This window comes from Aricia agestis, chromosome Z (genome assembly GCF_905147365.1).
Source record: "Aricia agestis chromosome Z, ilAriAges1.1, whole genome shotgun sequence".
NCBI classification, from domain to species: Eukaryota; Metazoa; Arthropoda; class Insecta; order Lepidoptera; family Lycaenidae; genus Aricia; species Aricia agestis.
In genome coordinates this window covers 15,904,307-15,926,082 of record NC_056428.1, presented here as the reverse complement: position 1 = coordinate 15,926,082, position 21,776 = coordinate 15,904,307, and the positions used below count along the sequence as shown (strand labels likewise).

General features: G+C 37.3%; 1 protein-coding gene across 1 annotated transcript; it reads left to right on the top strand.

The window, feature by feature from the left end:
* The first annotated feature begins 1,766 nt into the window (after positions 1-1,766).
* On the top strand, positions 1,767-4,288 carry LOC121738354. The gene is made up of 2 exons (XM_042130341.1): positions 1,767-1,890; positions 2,244-4,288. Exons 1-2 carry the CDS (start codon positions 1,767-1,769, stop codon positions 4,286-4,288), a joined length of 2,169 nt encoding a protein of 722 aa, XP_041986275.1.
* The last annotated feature ends 17,488 nt before the right edge of the window (positions 4,289-21,776 follow it).

Below are 21,776 nucleotides of genomic sequence, written 5' to 3'. Positions count from 1 at the left end.
GGCCAACACGGTACACTCGAACTCCTTAGAAATGCAGTAGGAGTTCTATAAGATAAGATAGATTGATTATTATTATAGCAAGTGATAATATTATTAAACATAATATTCTAACGTATTAAAAACTATAAACAAAAACATATAGTATATTATTTATAGTATGATTATGTATAGTATGATTAGTTCTTATGTTACAATGAAGTAAAAAATAAAAGCGCCATCTGTTGAATCGTATTAGAACTAAAATGTTCATTGCATCGATATATTTCTAGATTTTTTATAATATTATACATAAAATATATTTAAGATTTTTGAAATATTATTTTAATACACATCCAAGACCCAGGAACATTGAAAACTTTTTGTTCCGCCTGCGGGACTCGAACCCAGGACCCCCGGGATGAGCGCTGGCCACGCGCAATGCGAAGTAATTTTCATCGATATTTTCATGGAAATAAGATATTTTCCCACATCAAAATGTAGCCTATGTCCTTTCTCAGACTCTAGAATAACTGTGTACAAAATTTCTTTGCAATCAGTTCAGTAGTTTTGGCGTGAAAGCGAGACAGACAGACAGACAGACAGACAGACAGAGATACGCATTTATAATATTAGTATAGATGATACAAGTTGGAAGCCGGCTACATGACGGCAGCAGACGATGTGTCGTCGCGGAACTACTGGTTTCCTTTTTTCTATAAAATAAGGGGACAAACGAGCAAACGCGTCGCCTGATGAAAAGCAACTACCGTCGCCTATGGACACTCGCAACATCAGAAGAGCTGCATGTGCGTTGCCGGCCTTTATACGTATAGGGCATACTCTCTCTTTTTGAAGGTTTGCAGATCGTATAGGCCCGGAAATACTGTTTGTGACAGTTTGTTCCAGAGTTTTACATTGCGCGGCAGACAGTTACGCGAAAAACGCCCTTCGTTGGATACGATCCAGAGATCCAGAGGGAGCAGTTGGTATTTTGGCGCCCCTGCCCAGAGATGAGAACAATCCATTTGAGGCCGAACCTGCTCCTTGTAGAATTGTAAGCTATCTATGTATTTCTATCTAGGCTTTCTATGTATTTCCATGAATGTGTCGTTAGCTTCGCGTCGCTAGCTGCGGAGGGAAACCAGTAGTGTCGCGACGATACTTCGTCTGCGGTTGCTTCATGGTGCTCGCTGCCAACCGGCACCTTAACACAATATATTCTAGTACTGGTGGAGCCATTACATATATTTGCAATTGTAAATTTACTTAATACAATAAAGTGACAATTTAACATTGTATTATAAATCTTCATTATAAAAGAAGCAGCACTGGTAGACTCACTTTTAATGATGCATGCATGCAACATCATGAATTTGCCAATACAGAATTAAAAAATATATTTTTCAGGGCTACTACTTTCACAGTAAACTCTATACAAGGGACACGAACACATCCTAAGTCTATATAAATAATAAAAATGAATTTTAAATTTTGATAGTTTTACTAAAATTCGAGAACGGCTGAAGAGATTTAGCTTATTCTAGTCTTGAAATATTCTTGGAAATCCAGATGTGAAATCGGATCGAATCGGAATCAGGTGCCTTACTCCCGAAACTGATATCGATTTCGATTTCAACGGTTTTTTGACATTTTTTAGACATATTTTAGATGGCTAAAGTGTCAAGAAACCGTTGAAATCGCAAATCGAAATCGATATCAGTTTCGGGAGTAAGGCACCTGCTTATCTAGTAAACATAACAACAGGAATGTCCTACTATTTCGTCAATATGGTGACTGTAGTGAGCCGGCTCGGCTGCACCGGCACACAGCCAGCGCCGGACGATCTATCAAATATCCGCGCAAACACACCCCGCGTTGTCACAGCATTACCTAATACCCCGACAGCTGTCTGTTTGTTTGTATTAGCACGATTGTATTCTATTGGCTCTTCATTGTATAATCTTATATCTTTAAACGAGCAATTTTTGTAAATATATATAATTGGAATCTCGGAATGGGCTCCTACGATTTTCATGAAATTTAGTATATAGGGGGTTTCGGGGGCGATAAATTGATCCAGCCAGGAATCATTTTTAGAAAATGTCATTTTATTCGTGTTTATCGAATACTATGAGCAATTTGATTGATAAACCACGAAGCATCGATTTTCTTAGACATCTTTTCTTTCTTATACTTTAGATAATATCTAAAGCAAATTATGTAAAATTTATAGAGCTCAATAATTATTTCTACGTTGTTACGAGGCTACGTGCACTGCTACGAGGCAACAAGCTACGTGGCTACGAGCTACGTTGCTATACGAGCTACATGCTACGAGGCTACGAGCTACGTGGCTACGAGCTACGTTGCTATACGAGCTACATGCTACGAGGCTACGAGCTACGTGGCTACGAGCTACGTTGCTATACGAGCTACATGCTACGAGGCTACGAGCTACGTGGCTACGAGCTACGTGACTACGAGCTACGTTGCTATACGAGCTACATGCTACGAGGCTACGAGCTACGTGGCTACGAGCTACGTGACTACGAGCTACGTTGCTATACGAGCTACATGCTACGAGGCTACGAGCTACGTTGCTATACGAGCTGATTGCTACGAGGCTACGAGCTACGTTGCTATACGAGCTGATTGCTACGAGGCTACGAGCTACGTTGCTATACGAGCTGATTGCTACGAGGCTACGAGCTACGTTGCTATACGAGCTGATTGCTACGAGGCTACGAGCTACGTTGCTATACGAGCTGATTGCTACGAGGCTACGAGCTACGTTGCTATACGAGCTACATGCTACGAGGCTACGAGCTACGTGGCTACGAGCTACGTGACTACGAGCTACGTTGCTATACGAGCTACATGCTACGAGGCTACGAGCTACGTGGCTACGAGCTACGTTGCTATACGAGCTGATTGCTACGAGGCTACGAGCTACGTTGCTATACGAGCTACATGCTACGAGGCTACGAGCTACGTGGCTACGAGCTACGTGACTACGAGCTACGTTGCTATACGAGCTACATGCTACGAGGCTACGAGCTACGTGGCTACGAGCTACGTTGCTATACGAGCTACATGCTACGAGGCTACGAGCTACGTGGCTACGAGCTACGTGACTACGAGCTACGTTGCTATACGAGCTACATGCTACGAGGCTACGAGCTACGTGGCTACGAGCTACGTGACTACGAGCTACGTTGCTATACGAGCTACATGCTACGAGGCTACGAGCTACGTTGCTATACGAGCTTATTGCTACGAGGCTACGAGCTACGTTGCTATACGAGCTGATTGCTACGAGGCTACGAGCTACGTTGCTATACGAGCTGATTGCTACGAGGCTACGAGCTACGTTGCTATACGAGCTGATTGCTACGAGGCTACGAGCTACGTTGCTATACGAGCTACATGCTACGAGGCTACGAGCTACGTGGCTACGAGCTACGTGACTACGAGCTACGTTGCTATACGAGCTACATGCTACGAGGCTACGAGCTACGTGGCTACGAGCTACGTTGCTATACGAGCTACATGCTACGAGGCTACGAGCTACGTGGCTACGAGCTACGTGACTACGAGCTACGTTGCTATACGAGCTACATGCTACGAGGCTACGAGCTACGTTGCTATACGAGCTGATTGCTACGAGGCTACGAGCTACGTTGCTATACGAGCTGATTGCTACGAGGCTACGAGCTACGTTGCTATACGAGCTGATTGCTACGAGGCTACGAGCTACGTTGCTATACGAGCTGATTGCTACGAGGCTACGAGCTACGTTGCTATACGAGCTACATGCTACGAGGCTACGAGCTACGTGGCTACGAGCTACGTGACTACGAGCTACGTTGCTATACGAGCTACATGCTACGAGGCTACGAGCTACGTGGCTACGAGCTACGTTGCTATACGAGCTACATGCTACGAGGCTACGAGCTACGTGGCTACGAGCTACGTGACTACGAGCTACGTTGCTATACGAGCTACATGCTACGAGGCTACGAGCTACGTTGCTATACGAGCTGATTGCTACGAGGCTACGAGCTACGTTGCTATACGAGCTGATTGCTACGAGGCTACGAGCTACGTTGCTATACGAGCTGATTGCTACGAGGCTACGAGCTACGTTGCTATACGAGCTGATTGCTACGAGGCTACGAGCTACGTGGCTACGAGCTACGTTGCTACGTGCTACGTTGCTATACGAGCTACATGCTACGAGCTACGTTGCTACGTGCTACGTTGCTACGTGCTACGTTGCTACGAATTCTACGCGCTACGCGATCTCTAAGAGATAGCTATGAAGATGTTACATTTTAATAATAATGTTGCGACGATAATGTTGCAAGAATTTGTTGACGGAAATGTTGCGTCGATAATGTTGTACGTCAATATTGCATGAAAATGTTGCTCGGCAATGTTGCACAAATTTAAAAGTTAATATATAAATTAAATATGAATAATTTTTTAAAGAAAATAGTCTCTCATTCTTAGGATTCATGAACGGAAAATAATGAAGTTTAACCTAACCTATTCTTTCGCACCTCTGAGGATGAGTATTCGTAGCAACCAAGGTGCCTGTTTGTTTCACGAATTTCCTCTGAGGATGAGTATTCGTAGCAACCAAGGTGCCTGTTTGTTTCACGAATTTCCTCTGAGGATGAGTATTCGTAGCAACCAAGGTGCCTGTTTGTTCCACGAATTTCCTCTGAGGATGAGTATTCGTAGCAACCAAGGTGCCTGTTTGTTCCACGAATTTCCTCTGAGGATGAGTATTCGTAGCAACCAAGGTGTTAAGGTGCTTATTGAGCTTGCTGTGTCCAGTTAGGCTTCTGGTAAGGATGGAAAGTCTGGTCTGAAATGGTAAGAAACAAGAAATAAATTACCAATGCAACAGAAAAGATAGTACAGCAAGATAAAATTAAAAATTTAAATTCCTTTTTCATTAGCATTTTTCTTGTTGGAGGTAATTAGGTATAACTTATTACCTAGACGTCTGCAGTCTGCACCTCCGCAGTTTTATCCAGGAATAACAAAGAAAAACAAGTTATAGCAGAAAATAGCTTTTGTAAGATTCATCCTTTTACCCAGGAACACTAGAAAAATCTTGCTGTATTCTGCAATAAAATTCCTGATATTTGCTGGCTCGTATAAACTTGTGTATCTTTATGTATTTTAAAACAGTTGAGGAAATATTTTATATTTCCTTGTTGCAAAAGATTTTCTTAGTACCTAATATTGAAATAGCCGTAGGTAGTAAGATAGCTGTTGTTAAAAAGTTCCTAGTTCCTATCACAATGTTGATAGGAAGTACCAAATAAAGAGTTGGTAATTTTAAATATCAGAACTGATATTTGTTTGAAAAAATTAATAAGTAATGATGAACACAGAAACTAAATAAAATACCCAACATATCTAAACTAAATCATTGCAAGCAAGTTACACATTGAAACGTAATAAAATCGGTAAAATTTCTCATTGTTGCTTCAACATGGTAAAGATATCAAGGCGAAACGTGTCAATGGCATAAAGTGAACAGTATTCAAAATGAAAAATCGCCATTTTGTGCACCAAAGAGCTTTGTACAAAATGGCGGAGTTTTGGCGCGATCTTTGACATAAGTGCATAACATGTGCACGTGAGGCGTTCCGCATGAAAATTCTATTTTCAAATTATTTTAACTTTATAACAGTGTTGTAAAAGTTCTGGAACGTTTTCGAAATTTTAAATTGCGTTATAAACGATGTTTACCAATATTATGAGAAGAGTAGGTACATAAAACTTTGAGACAGGCAAAGAAATTACATATAATATATATTCCTTTTTTAAAGTATTATTATCTTAAGGTGTTTAGGTGCAGGGTGTATTTTAGTTTTATAATATGGTGATTATAGAACATTTAAGTATTATAATTAGTAAGAACTTTACTGCTGTCGGTGTCGCATGTAGCAGCAAAATTAGAAGTGTAACTATGACGTCTAAAAGCTGCTTATAAATTACTTTTAAAAGTGAATTATGTTAACAAAAACGAAGCTGATGATGATTTTGACTGCAAATCAAAATATGCTCATTAACAATACACCTGAATATTCCAGCTTAATCTGGTGAACCACATGCGACATAATATTCACTCCATTTTATATCCTATCACCATGGCATACGGTTTAAAATGGCGCAGCAGCGATAGGAGCATAAAACTGTAAGATCCCGCGGGATAAACATCCTCATCATAATATTTTCGTAGATTTTCCGGGTCTAGTGACGGTAGGGTTGCCAACACCGAATAAGCCGAACTTTAAATCAAGTTTAAATAAATTAAAATGTAAGATCATAATTTAAGTCATTGTAGCTTCATTGTGCATATTTTTTCCTTCCAAAAAGTTTTAATACATACCATTTACGCATCATCGATACATTTTGTACAAACCAAATGTAATAGATTGTGCTTGATGGACATTTGATTGACAAAAAACAAATTTTATCTTTTTAATTGAAGGGATAAGTATCGCTATGTAAGCATAACGTTCACGTTATTATTAGCTGATGCACAACCTGTCATTTCCATAAGAGCTTTTAGGTAGTGATCAATGTATTAAAAATTAGACAACACCGCGCTCTATTTTTATAAATATTTTTTTCTTAATTTTGGCAACCCTATTAAGGTGGTTGCGGGTATTAAAGAGTTTTGACGTCGCATTAGGATATTGGAGTTGATACACAAATACAAACGCCCGGAAATTTTTATGCAATATCTCATGTGGAATTTAATGCATTTTGTATTTAATATACATATTTTAACTTTCCGTGAACTAACTTTCCGCGTCAATTTCCATCAATGTCTGTTATCGGGGAAATGTGTTATAATTTTGAAAATAATAATCAATACTTTTATATTAGCTGGCGGATTACTAACTACCGACTTAAAAAAGTAGACCATAATACCTCTCCCTATTTACGTGAAGGGTCTTAAAGGCACATGAAGTTAGATGAGGAAAATGGATTTTATTGGGCGGTGTAAATAAAAAGTTTGTAAAAGTTTGTGGGAGTCGGTAATGGTGGATTATGGTATTTTTTTCGCATTTTGAGAGCTTCAGACATTTGTAGCATACCATAATACCTTTTTTATTACTTTTGTTTCATCAATAAAATGCCTTAGAGAAGTTTCCCCTTCGCTGGTGGAAGCAGCAGCCGCAGACATTCATATGTGGATGGCGAGCATCAGAAGAGCTGCAGGTTCGTTGCCGGCCTTTTAAGTGGGAATAGGGTAATAGGGGAGGGTAGGGATGGGAAGGGAAGGGAATAGAGGAGGATAGGGAAGGGATTAGGGTAGGGGATTGGGCCTCCGGTAAACTCACTCACTCGGCGAAACACAGCGCAAGTACTGTTTCACGCCGGTTTTCTGTGAGAACGTGGTATTTCTCCGGTCGAGCCGGCCCATTCGTGCCGAAGCAAGGCTCTCCCACGTATAGGCTGATGATGATTTTCACACTTTCGCAGCCAATATATTTTAGTTTTTAAATATTCTATATTGACTGATTGACTAACAGATCTATAATATAATAATATCTATGGATGATTCACACCACGTCAGTCTGGCACCGTGCTGTACCGAGTACTTGAAGGACTCATGTTACAGGTACCAGACAACGGAAATATATGTAATACTTTTATACTTTACAAATGTTTAAGATTTTTTATTATATGATACACATATTTAATACATATCCATGACCCAGGAACTTTGAAAACTTTTGTTCCGTCGGCGGGATTCTAACCCGCGACCCCCGGCTTCAGCTACCAACAACCAAACTGAGCCACAGAGGTCGTCAAATCGATCTCTCTCTACATCGCGCATTAATGATAGTAATAGAAGTTGATTCGCAAATGGCGGACCTACGATGATTGGTCGAGTTATGTCAAACCCAGCCTACAGATCATTGTCAGTCTGGCCAAATAACGTAGGTCCGTCAACTGCTCATGAATCAATTTCTCTGATAGTGCAATTATACATCTACTAAGAAAGAATTTTTCGGAATTCTACCTCTAAATAGGCAAACATTTGTATGTCAGGAAAATAATATATGGGCGAAGTGTTTCACTATTACACAAAATGCTTATTAGACGCTGTTAATCATTTGGGTACCGACTACCATCCCACAAAAATTACGTATTGAGTTTTGAATGCAGAATTATGTTCTTTAGATCATTTAGAACAAAACTGCATTCATAATTTAGTAAAAAAATGTTTGTGGGTGAGCACACAAATGCTTAATAGCGACCTAAATATCTAATATATAAAAATAAGTCGGGTTTCCAGAACGCACGAACCGATTTCCACGGTTTTGCATTCGTTGGAAAGATCTCGGGCTCCGTGAGGTCTATAAAAAAATATCTGAAAAACTTCAAGAGAAAAGCAGGAAAACAGGGAAAATCATTTTATGGCAAAACAACGTTTTCCGGGACAGCTAGTAGACAAAACAAAATAAGATTTATAAACAAAATAAGATTTATAAACAAAATAAGATATATAATAAGATAGAGAGAGACGTAAATCTAAAAACATAACGTCGTTACAGATAGGCTGTCACAGTCGATACTCGATACATCAGCGAGGTTCAATAAATCGCCTGTCAGATATAACGACGTCGAGAGCGTTTGCCGATAATGTGGATCTATAATATTAATAACAATGACAGCCTTCTTGGTGAAGCGTGACTGTGCCTTAGTTTTGGGTTCATTTTTCTGACTACACTAAGGGGTGGGTTGCACCAACTTACTTAACCATAACAAAATGTCAAATGAACTGTCAAAATATGACAAATCCACAATAAAAGTCCACAATGGACGCCATATTTGACGATAACTTTAACCTTAACTATAACAACGCCTCTAGTGCAACCTTTGTATTAGCTCCGTGGGTGCAACCCACACTAAGAAAATGATTTTGTTACTATATATTGTATAGGTTGCATTTTTTGTTATTTGTATGGGCAAGCGTTCGAACTCCGAGCGTAATGGATTTTTCCATAGAAAATAAAAAAAAATACTCTTTCAGCGCTACTTTCGAGCGAACTCTATACAGGGGACCCACACACCTCCAAAGTATTGTCACTTAGTTTTGTTTCACACTGTATATGTTGCCGAAGCTTTTTAACGTTTATTGATCTCAAACCTTACATACGAACTAACCTATGTAAAGGACATAGGATATCACAGCTTTAAATGCGAGTTGCATTACAGAATATTTATTACGGATCCCTAAAACCGAATTTTGTTTAGTCAAGAAAATAATTCATCTGTCACAAGCGATTTAATATCATCCTGAGTGCCGCTCCCTGCCTTTTTATGATTCATATTTTAAGCGCGTTAGTAATAACATTAATGTTCAGTCACGACGTATTACGAGTAAAACAAATTCTATCTTTCCCGATATTATTACTAATTGTGAAACTGTGCCTGCCTGTTACCTCTTCGCGGCTGATTTATATTTGATTATATTACTTATTTATATAATTTTATTATTCATATAAAATTTGATATGAATATATTAGTTTTTATTATTCGTAGGAAAATATGTACTTACTTTCAGAGACTGAACATTTTGCTGTTGCAAAATGTACAGTTCCTGCGCGAATTACGAATTTCAGTGCAGACGTTCGCGTTATCTAGTACAAGATACTAAAATATTATGTAAGCTCTTAAAGGGCTTAAACATTTATTAGTATCTTGCTCTACTATAACTAGCAGCTGGTCGCCGATAGTATAATTCTACTGTTTAATTATTGTGGAAACAATAAAACGTTTCTACAATACCATATAATAACAAAATAAAAAACGGTTTGATATTGAAAAACTATAAAGATTGTATGATTTTCAAATCAAAACAGCATGCAAAAATTGCATATGAAGGGTGCTCTCGACTCTCTAAAGTAATTGAAAAAGTGATTGCTGTGATTGGTGCAGACTGGAGGGGGCGGGGGGGAAGGCAGATTGATACATGCGAGGCGCGGGGTGGTGCAGATGGCTAAACGAATTACCGGAGTTTAGCCGTCAGTATCTGCAGAGTAGACAGAATGATAGAGTATGCTGACTTAGAACTGATGTTGAAATTTTTAAATTTGACGTATTATGACGAAAATCGTCGCTAGGGTTGTTAACTTGTTACCTACGAATTTAAAACTATGACATATTCTTTGGTCGTATTGTTGTTTGTGTTTTGGCACAAGCGAATAAAATTGTCAGAATCCAATTTTGAAATCTTTATTTTAAATAGGTATTTAAAAATAAATTATATCAGCCAGCGCGAGGCACATTCCGTTCATAATCCTAGTGAAACCCGACGAATTTGACAGATATTGAAACCTGTCCGTTTCTTTGCAGTCGAACTACTGGTAGTTATGTCTATTGTGGTATCTGTCTAGTGCTTAATCGTTTTCTGTCTATTACTAAGTTTATTACTTTGGAGACTTGAAGCCTTCTTCCGTTGGATTTTAGTTGGATTTTCGGTTAAAAAGTACACTTTTCAGTACATAATGTAAATCAAAGTCGCTTTCCACTGTCGTTATGTTGTAGAAGATGCTGAAATATTTGCGGAATAAAAAACGGGCAAGTGCGAGTTGGACTCGCCCATGAACGGTTTCGTAGCAGCAATAAGATTTATTTTTATGAAATTAAAAGCTTTTTGATTTATTTTTATATTTCAGTTTAATGAAAGTTAAATTATTAAGGTTCACGTTCTCTCGTTCAAACCAATTTTCGTTGGTTGTTTTTATAGTAACGGAGATACATCATAATATTTTTTTTGACTTATCATGCCCCTACCTTAGAAGTTAGGGGGGGGGGGGGGGAGGGGACACACATTTTACTACTTTGAAAGAGTCTCTCTCGCAAACTATTCAGGTTAGAAAAAAATGATACTGGAAACCTCAATATGATTTTTGAAGACCTATCCAATTATCCATAGAAACCACACACGCATAGGTAAGATGTTTTTTTGTTTCAGTAGTAACTTGTAAGTTGTAAATTTTAAAATAAAAATAATATTAATTAAAATTTTTAATAATTTTTCAATTTTTTTAAAGGTTTCCGTTTTTTGCAATTTGGCTATAACGGAACCCTAACAACGAAGAAGCTATTAATAAACACAAAGAAAAACTAGTAAGTATATGAAATTTGGGGGAAAAAAAATCTCCCCAGAAAAACAACAAAATCGGAAATCATATTATAAAGTTATCCAAAGTCGAAGTGTCAAGTCACTGGGTCGGTATAATAAGATGGATTCTCAGCGCCAGTCGGACGGAAAATTCTGTGTTCCATACATTATTTTCATATTGGAAGAAAGTTACAGAAAACTAGACATTCGTCGCGTGGGAGTTGTATATTTTTATTAAACTCGCCTATATCTCCGTTATTTAAGCACCGAAGTTCGTTATTTTCGTAATTATTAAATTTATGTATTTCATTGTAAAGCCCGCAACTCCGTTGCGCCAAAACTCCATTATCGCGTGGGAACCGTACATTTATTCGGGATAAAAAGTATCCTATGTTCTTTTCCGGGACTTAAAGTATCTCCATGCCAAATTTCAGCAAAATCGGTTCAGTGATTTCGCGAAGAGGTAACAGACAGATAGACACACTTTCGCATTGGGTGATGGTCCTAGATTCCAGACTTGGTCAGGATTAGAATCCTTTGATGAGCGTTTATGTTGTTGTATCAAGTCTATGATCAAAGCCACACCGCGGGCGAAATAGCTACATAAAAGAGATGACTAGTATCGAATGTGTTCTGTTTAAACGCGATCCACATAGATAATCATGATTGCATAGCTGTCTAGCAAGCACAGTCGATTATGGACAATCATAGGCGAATATGGTCGACTATACCAGGGGTCACCAAATGGCGAACCGCCGACCTATTTTGTTCGGAGTTCGGACCAAGTATTTTCGAAGATGAACTTCGTTATTAAAAATAAATTTTGGTCTCGACTTACTCATGAAAATCTCCAGGAATTAATATCAACAGCTTACACCAATTTCGCAGTGAGATAATTAGCTACAAAAATTGACACTTTTCTCATTGATATAATTACCCGTTTTAAGCGATGCAAAGTTTAGTTAATAATGTAATTGAGTTAGCCAAGCGTCACATTAGGTACATGTCATACAAGTGATACATACTAATTATTAGTACTTACATGACATACTACATTATACTACAAACTCCGCACTACGACCCTTTTAATGTGTAATGTAGTCAACTAGACCGCCTAGACCTAGCCAGTGAAAACTAATTTAGCTTCATAATGAACTAATGAACTCCAATAATTGTACCGGGGCCGCGCGCCCGGGGGGAAGGATTTTTGAGTAGAGCTTTATTGTATGCTATTTTTAGCCGACAACAAAATGGTGTTATAACTAACAAGTTAGACGAATTTGTCACTGTGTCTGTCTGCCGCACTCAGAGTGAAACTTTAAATAAAGATTTAATTACTTAACCGCCGTACTCAGAGACATTTAATTATGAATAACCTTCAATTTAATGAAAAGTTTGACAGATAATAAGGTAAGGTAAATAAGGTATGGGGCTTATGTCAAAATTTTGAATTAATTACATTTATTGGTGGTACATAAGTGGAACCTTAAGTAATTAATGTTCCACTCTGAGTGCGGCAGTACTTAATTGTAATTAATTCAAAATTTTGACGTAAGCCCCGTACATTATCTGTCAAACTCTTCATTATATTGAAGTTTAATCATAATTAAATGTCTCTGAGTACGGCGGTTAGCGTTTTAAATGACATATTTTATTATATAGTAATTACTAATTAGTAAATACAGCTAGTAGTCTATTCAAATTAGTTCTGACATTTCTAGCTCGCCTCATGAGTCACGACCATTATAATAATCTGTTCGTTCCACGGAAAGATAAACGAAGAGACAGATTGACAAACGAAACCTATCAATTTGTCGACAAAATCCGTTCTACTATTTTGCATTTCCACTTCCTTCTTTGTCTTGCTAAGCATCAAGCCTACTTGTAAATTATGAAATTATAAAAGTATAATACCTCATAAAGCTACCGGGGCACGTAAAATATAGTTTCGCGATAAAAAAGCACGGAATTTAAGCATTTGAACTAGAAGAAAAGTGCGGTAATAAATCGTGAATTCTGCCGTGATGTATTTTGTTGGTGTCGAGCTCTGTAGTGGCTGTGCCGTTGACGTACTATATCTAGAAAAACGTCGTGCTATAATCATGTTTAATAATAAGATAAAATTATCAGAAATTTTCTATAAATAGGGGGATTCCCCGTTGCCCATCCGTGTTCATCTACTTTGTACCTTGTGCGCTATTATCTCCTTCAACGACTAAAACTACGAAATCTTCACCTAAATTCTACGTTTATTCCATATACCTTAAGAAGGCTATGATTGTCACCATGATTGCGAATCAGCCTAATAATAATCATGCACCTTTGTTTGTCGATCATGGGCAAGTATGTAGACAAGTATAATACAGGGTGCAATTAAACCTTCCGGCCAAATTTCGATATAACTATTGAATATCGATCCTTGTTAAAAATAAAAATACACGTATTTTTTTTCTTTTATAATTACTCAGTACTAAAATGTTGAAAGTTAACCTAAAAACACTACAATTAATGGACACTACGCGTCGCCAGCGCGCGCGTGAGGCGCCAATCTGCCTTTAAAATGGTAGTGTCAGTTTACGACAGCACCATTTAATTTTAATAGTAAGAAACTGTATAATTGTGAGATTACTTAGCAAAATTATCCTACAGTTAGCAGGTATCCGAACCGAATCACGTTTTAATATTAGCAACCTGTGATATTAGGTAATAGCTATGTCCACACTATGCAATTTCATCGTTTTATTCAACGAAAGTTGAATAAAACGATGAAATTGCATAGTGGAAAGAAAAGTTAGCATTGCGGGCATGCCTCACGTGCGATGTTGACTGCGCTATAACGCATGCCCTTGATGAACAAAAAAGGCACAGTGTGGACAAAGCTATAGATCACAGACTGTTATGTGTACTTGAAGTCTATGGCATGGTACGTCGCTGCAGACAAATGAGAGGGCGGGGGCGGGCGGCTGATTGAGTTCGTGCTGTACAACAACAATGGCGGGATTTTAGAAACGGAAATATCAAAGTGCTCGATCGTAGACCATAAAGTAATTTCACTGTTTGTTCTTTTAAGTACTTATTTTTTATTTCGAAACCGTTTTTCGCGGCTTGTCCGCATTTTTCTAGGTATACAAACTTAGTTCTGTTATATAAGAGAACAAAAAATACACCTCTTTTGGTCCGTTTTCAATGTTCCAACGCGACGCATTGATGCAATGAATTTTTCAATGAGGCATTCAAATTTAGAACAGGCAATCCACACCGCATTAAATCTGTTAGTTCAATTTGTAACTTCTTGTGTGTAATAAATTAAGTTCAGTTTTGAATGGATCGTTTTAAAACGCATCCCAATTGGCTTTGCATTGACGCGTCGCGTTGCAATGTGATGATGTTGCATTTAATGGTGTTTAAACTTCAATTTAATGAGGAGTTTGACAGATAGTGGGGCTTATGTCAAAATCTTCATTTGTTTCGTTTTATTTTATCATGTCACATTTAATTACAGTAATTAATATTTGTCACTGAGTGCGTCAGTTAGCTGGGTGAATTTATTTTTTTTGTTTTTGTTTTACTTGTTTTTTTTTTTTGTTTTACTATTTGTTTTACTATTCAATGGGTAGCTATAGGATTGTGGCAAAAATATAATATGCCTAGGACTATTTCAAAGGTAGAAATAAATAACTTTTTTGACGTGGGAGAGCCATGCTTCGGCACGAATGGGCCGGCTCGACCGGAGAAATACCACGTCCTCACAGAAAACCGGCGTGAAACAGCGCTTCCGCTGTGTTTCGCCGAGTAAGTGAGTTTACCGGAGGCCCAATCCCCTACCCTTTTCCTTTCCCTACCCTCACCTATTTCCTTCCGTACCCTCCCCTATTCCCTTCCGTACCCTCCCCTATTCCCTTCCCTACCCTCCCTCTATTACCCCTTAGAAGGCCGGCAACGCACCTGCAGCTCTTCTGATGCTGCGAGTGTCCATGGGCGACGGAAGTTGCTTTCCATCAGGTGACCCGTTTGCTCGCTTGCCCCCTTATTTCATAAAAAAAAAAACAAAGATCAATTTTTATCAAATCGGTGCTGTCCCTCTACTTTTTTTACAAACAAAAACGCTTATATACTAAAAAATATGAATAATTTAAGGGTATAACTTATATTATTTCGTAGAATATTAGTAATCTATTATTATATTCCATATTTTCTTATATAATTAACGATTATAGTTACTTAGAGGCACAAATGTACTTGTCCTGAGAATTTTCCACATATCGCTGGATAAAAGAAATTTGAGCATTACTTTTCATCGATGAGTCGGGCTGCGGGCAGTCTCACCACCCCAATTTTAATTTACTCCTTAGTGTGTGCTTCCACGCAGTCAAGACAGATTTGCATCAAACCGCGGCATATTCGTGCCAATATGCCATTAAAATGCTCTCGGACAATTATTTTATAATATCGGTGATTGAATTTTTTAAATGTAATTAATAGTTTTAAAATTGTTGTTTGGTTCTAATTAATGTATTAAGTGATTAAGCTTCATTTTTTTTTATATACACAAGACCTATTTTTTTATAATTTCCTAAAAAGTGCGTTTTTTCTCACATCGCTGCTCTCATATCGGTGTAATCGGTGGTCATTTTAACCTCCGATATGATAATTTACACCGAAATTATAAGAAAAAACGAATTGGTGTCTTAAATCTAATATCGGTGTTTGGAATCATGACCAAGGCACAGTTTTGTCACATCGGTGCATTGCTTTATCATATCGGTTGATAATTTTACCATATCGGTGAATTGTTTTATCATATCGGTTGATCTTGTGGCGTTTCGTTAAGTATACAAAGAAATTACAAATGCGCATGATAGTAAAAACGAATGGGTGTATGGATGTATGGGTCATTTAAAGTTTTTACTTTATTTTGCTTTTCACATCTAGTTCATTTTAATAAAGACAACGATGATAAATTTTATTATTTTTTTATTCTATATCCCTACATCAAATAACTGGATTTCTCAAACCCCTTTTTTGCGCGGCAACGCTGAAAACTATCTTATTTTTTTAAGATATCGTTTTCATTTATGATTTATAAAGCAAAACATAACGCTAATGAAGCTACTCAAAAAAATTAGCTTGAAAGTAATAAAAAAATGTTCTAGGGCTCCCATACTATTAATTCTGGCAGATAAACATATTTTGAAAGTAGAGCTTTCCATGTTATTTCAAAATGTGTTAATATCATTCTTTGTCTTTGCGCCTATCTTTTTTTTAAATAATTATTATTTTCCAAGAAAATAAACATAAATAGGCGATTTCCAATTTTAGTGGCTTGTCGCCGAACTATTTTACTCAATATCTAGACCAATTAACAGAAAACTTGATACTGGATTAGATTTTTATTTTTATGTAGTCATTTTATATAGTTGACTCTTCATAATATTATATCAATTTTATTGTGCTAACTTCTGTAGTTGAGTTTTTATGACACAGTTTAGGTCTGCCGCGGAGAATTTTTAAATTTTGGTGGGATTTACGAAACGTTGTTTCTTAAAAAATACCATTGATCCCTTAAGCATAAAAAATACGCCATTTGCTTCATTCAGCCACACGCTAACCCGTTTAGGAGGTGGCTGTGGGCTGGGTCGTACCAGTTTCCAGCCAGAAATGAAAGAAAATCGTTATATCACAAAACCCCCGATTTTATGCAATTTTGGGGTACTTAAATTATCCTACTTGTGGCAATAATATCATGTTGTTATTTTGAATATCGGTAGAGTTTTGGTTTGTTTATAGTTATGTTAATGTGATGTAACTTTAGTGCACGTAGTTTCTTTTAATGATTATTTTTCTCGCAAATTCCAATTTTGGTGGGCAAGAGGGTGTGTAAAATATTATTTTAAAAAAATACCATTGATTCTTGAATCATAAAAAATACGCCATTCACTTCATTCTTTCATAAACTAATTCATCTAGGTGGTGGTTGTTGTACCAGTTTCCCGTAAACACCTAATCTCCGATTTTGGTGGAAACAATAAATTCCACCAAAATTGTATAAAAATGCAAGTTGTTGAAATCCACTCAAATATTGTAAAACATTTTTAAAATATTTTAATTTTATTTTAAGTACTATATTCTTGATCAAAATAAATACATAAATATAATATTATAAAGATAATATTATCATATCGCTGGAATAGTATGTCATTTCGGTGGTTAAGCTTATCATATCCGTGCACAGAAATAAAAATCGGTGCCAGTTTATCATAGCGGTGGAAACCAGAATTCAAAGTTAATTTTCTCCTTAGCCTTAAACGATACGTTAATGATATTAAATTTGGGAACATTTTGTATCCTAAAGAATACATACAACCTGAAAAGTATATAAAATATGTATAAATAAAAAAGTTCACCGATATGATAAAAAAATGGTCATTTGTTGAAATTCACCCAGCTATGTAAAAATAAAGATTCTACTTTGGCCCCATCTGGGTGCACGCCGTGCACCCGCCGAGACGAGGCAAGCGAAGCGCAAGGGCACTACCTAACTTTTCTCCAAGTGTTTCGTCGTTTTTTAACCCTCATAAGCTCTCTAGCTCACATACGGTTTTGCTCGATAGTTTTACTCCAAATCGAGCAATAACCACCGTGTGGACCGTAAAACTGACAGCTCGAAGGCTCGCTTCGAGCCGGCTCGATGAAATTAAATATGTCAAATATGTCATTTCCTTCGATTCGGAGTAAACCTATCGAGCAAAACCGTATGTGAGTACTTAGCAATAGAGAACAGTTGCTTCTCGATGTAGCAGATAGTTCATATTCTCAGGATATGATTCTATAATAGACTAATTAAACCTACAAAATCTATGGAATAGCTCTAATACTTTAGATTTTATTGGTATCTAAAATACACCGATTTCGTCACTGACATACTGACACACTGACACACTAATGATCATCAAAATGTTTGGCTACTTCCTGAAGTGCTAGGAAGCTGGGTATGTGATCTAAGTTTAGTACACAACCAACAAAAAAATCATAAACTTATAACTTTCGCTTCCCATCCCCTAAAATGGGGTGTGGAGGTTTATATTATAAGACTTTCACCAATTTTATCAATTAGCACACAATAAGAGCTTACACGACACATTAAAAAAGTATTTTACAAGCACCAATTACTTACAAAAGGAACTGAAATCCCACTAAAAACATATCTTGTAAAATGTTGCCTTGACGATCTCAGGAGGTTTACCCTATGAAAAAGATATCGTCAAGGCAACATTTTACAAGAAATGTTTTGGTGGGATCTTACATTCTTTAGATTTTCAGATTATGATTAAGCATATTTGTATAATTATTTAAGTGTATAATGTATTCACCTCGCAGCTTTTGAAACTTCAAGCACACAAGCAGAGAGATGAAACGGACTCAAAAGATTAAGATGGACACACTAGATAATCTTATTAAGTCGTTATGCACAAAGGCACAAGCTTTGAATACAAAATAAACCACTCATGTCTATTTGCCGTTGTTGAGACTTACCTCAAACAAAGGGTAAGGGGATTTTCGTTTATAAATAACTAAGTTCACAACAGTTAAGAGTTGTATAATGTACAAGCTTTTGCCCGCGGCTTTTTCTTTTTTTTATGAAATAAGGGGGCAAACGAGCAAACGGGTCACCTGATGGAAAGCAACTTCCGTCGCTCATGGACACTCGCAGCATCAGAAGAGCTCCAAGTGCGTTGCCGGCCTTTTAAGAGGGAATAGGGTAATAGGGGAGGATAGGAAAGGGAAGGGAAGGGAATAGTTGAGGGTAGGGAAGGGAATAGGGTAGGGGTTAGGGGATTGGGCCTCCGGTAAACTCACTCACTCGGCGAAACACAGCGCAAGCGCTGTTTCACGCCGGTTTTCTGTGAGAACGTGGTATTTATCCGGTCGAGCCGGCCCATTCGTGCCGAAGCATGGCTCTCCCACGTATAAAGTACGTAACGTAAGCTTCGCTCGCGTTAAGAAGTATTATTATATACAAACTTTCATCCCATTTTGAACCCCTTGGGGTTGGAATTTATCAAGATCCTTTCTTAGCCGTAGCCTACGTCATAACATCTACCTGCATGCCAAATTTCAGCCCGATCCGTCCGGTGGTTTGGGCTGTGCGTTGATAGATCACTATGTCAATCAGTCAGTCACCTTTGAGTTTTATTATTATTTAAGACCGCCGTACTCAGAGACATTTAATTGTGATGAGTGATGACTGATGAACCTTCAATTTAATGAAGAGTATGACAGAGAATGTTTTGGCTTATGTCAAAATTTTGAATTAATTACAGTTCCACTCTGAGTGCGGCAGTAAAAGTTATCTATAATAATGCAGTATTCCCGGGAACTTTACATTTTTTGAAATAAAAAGTACCCTTAATTATCTCCTACGGTCTATTAACCCGAGAGGGCAGCTAGCGACAACCAGACTTACGTCACTTTATAAAAGCTGAAAATTTTCCTGCATATGACCCTTAATATAGAGGTAAGAACAACCAGAAACTATGGAGTTTCGGTCGCGATTACTTTAGGTACCTTCGATAAAGTATAAAGGTAATTTCTTTACCTAATTTCATCAACACTTACCTATTCATGTCCCGGGACTTGTGAAAACATAGCTACCAACATAAACTCAAAAACTCAAACTCAAACTTTTTTATTCAGAATATATTTTTGCAAATATGTTCTCTGAACGTCTACATGATGCCTACCATAACAAACCTAAGCGACAGCAAACGTCTCAATTTACAAAACTTGAAGTCAAGATGTTATAAAGCCAGGCGTGTTAAATGCGCCGCGCGCCGGAAGAAACCGTCAAGAGCCGCTAACGACCGCTGGGAAACGCAAAAATTTTGTATTTTTTTTCTAATGTTATGTAATGCAAAAGAATGAAAACTTGAAGACTAGATGACGCCTGCGTCCGTTGTGCCAAAATTTGTTTATCGCCCGGGAGCCGAAAATTTTTCGGAATAAAAAGTATCCTATGTCCTTTCCCGGGACTTGAAATATATCCATACCAAACTTCAGCATCGGTTACGTAGTGAAGGCTGATGAGGCAACAGACAGACTGACACACTTTCGCAATATTATATTAGTATTGATGTTTCCAGTTTAGTTTGCAAGGGTTTTTGATTACAATTTACAGGAAATCGCTTTTTTACAACATTTCATGAACAAAATGCCAACTTATTAATTTCGACGCAACAGAGTTGCGGGCGTCATCTAGAGGTCTAACATACTTAGTTTGACAATAAAATTAATTTGGAAATGTTGCAAGCGATCCGTATGCTAGTACCAGCTAGTACGGAGGGGGGAGGGTAGATTGACTCACCATACGAGTTAGGAAATCGTGGGACTGAATGTGCACACAATTTAGATTGCTTCTAAGTTCTAGTGCTCCAGTGATAATAGTTTGCATTTTCCGAGATGTGCAGACGGGCGAATTGTGGAGTCGCTTACTTGTGCGACCTTATTGATAATAAAAATATCGCCAGTTCTGCTAAACTTGAACTTGACTGGACACTATTATCAATAAAACTTGGTTGACTACTGTACCCTAAAACGGAACCCTAACCAGCAGATTTTTTGTATACTGGTAGGTTAATAGTTATATAATTTAAGAGTAACCTTGTCCTACAAATAAAGCAATCCAAATTTTAGGACCATCAAGTCAAAGTATGAAATCCTTTCTATCTCTGTTAGCTACCACTTTCGAGATTTTTTCGAAAATAAAAATGTTGTTCGTATTATGAAAATGGAGCTACTCACAAAAAATTAGCTTGTTAGTCAATTGTTAGTAATCACAAAAAAAATTGTTCTAGGGCTCTCTCCATTGATATACTATTTAAAAGAGAGAGCCTTATATCGGTGTTTGAGCGTCCAAAGCGTATAATGTTATGTCCTACTTACTAGGACATAACAAAGGAGTCGGTCTGCATATTTCACATATATAAAAGTGTTAATAAAGGTTTTTAGTGAATATTTTATGCTAGATCATATTGTTGAGTTTTGTGGTTCCGCTAAATAATGAAGCATAAGAATGGCCAAATAATGCCTCAAACACGTGGATTTAAAATTAAATACGTAAGTTTTGAACAACGTTTTTTGGGCTTTTCAATCGGTATTTTTGTAAGCTAAAAAGATAATTTATAAGTTTAATAATCCCTAATTCGTGCTTTATAAGGCATTAGTGCTAAAAATATCACATCAATTAACAATTTGGCCACAAACATTGCATAGCTTTTTACATGTGTTTACGGATTCTCATTACCTACTTGAACTATAGTTTATCGATATCATAAACTAAATGACTTTCTTTTCTGGATTCTAATGTGATTCGAAATGATCGACGAATAAAAATATTCAAGAAAATAAACGCACACTACTTGTATGAAAATAATCTATAGCTCCCTCACTATTAAATTTATTCAATGTCAATGTGTACCTAAGGAAAATGACTAGTAGATTGTACAGTACCATTGGAAAAAGCACAAAAACACAATATTTATTAATGTTGCTTTAAAAATTTCCTGTTTTTAAAGTAAAAGAACGCCTGTTTTAAAAAAAAATCAGTCAGTTTTTAAAGCAACATTAATAA

Bases quoted from the DNA above. Each gene is read 5' to 3' on its own strand.
- LOC121738354 (XM_042130341.1), top strand. From the start codon at position 1,767: ATGGTGACTGTAGTGAGCCGGCTCGGCTGCACCGGCACACAGCCAGCG. The intron at 1,891-2,243 runs GTTTGTTTGTAT...CGTTGTTACGAG, and splicing joins TAATACCCCGACAGCTGTCT to GCTACGTGCACTGCTACGAG.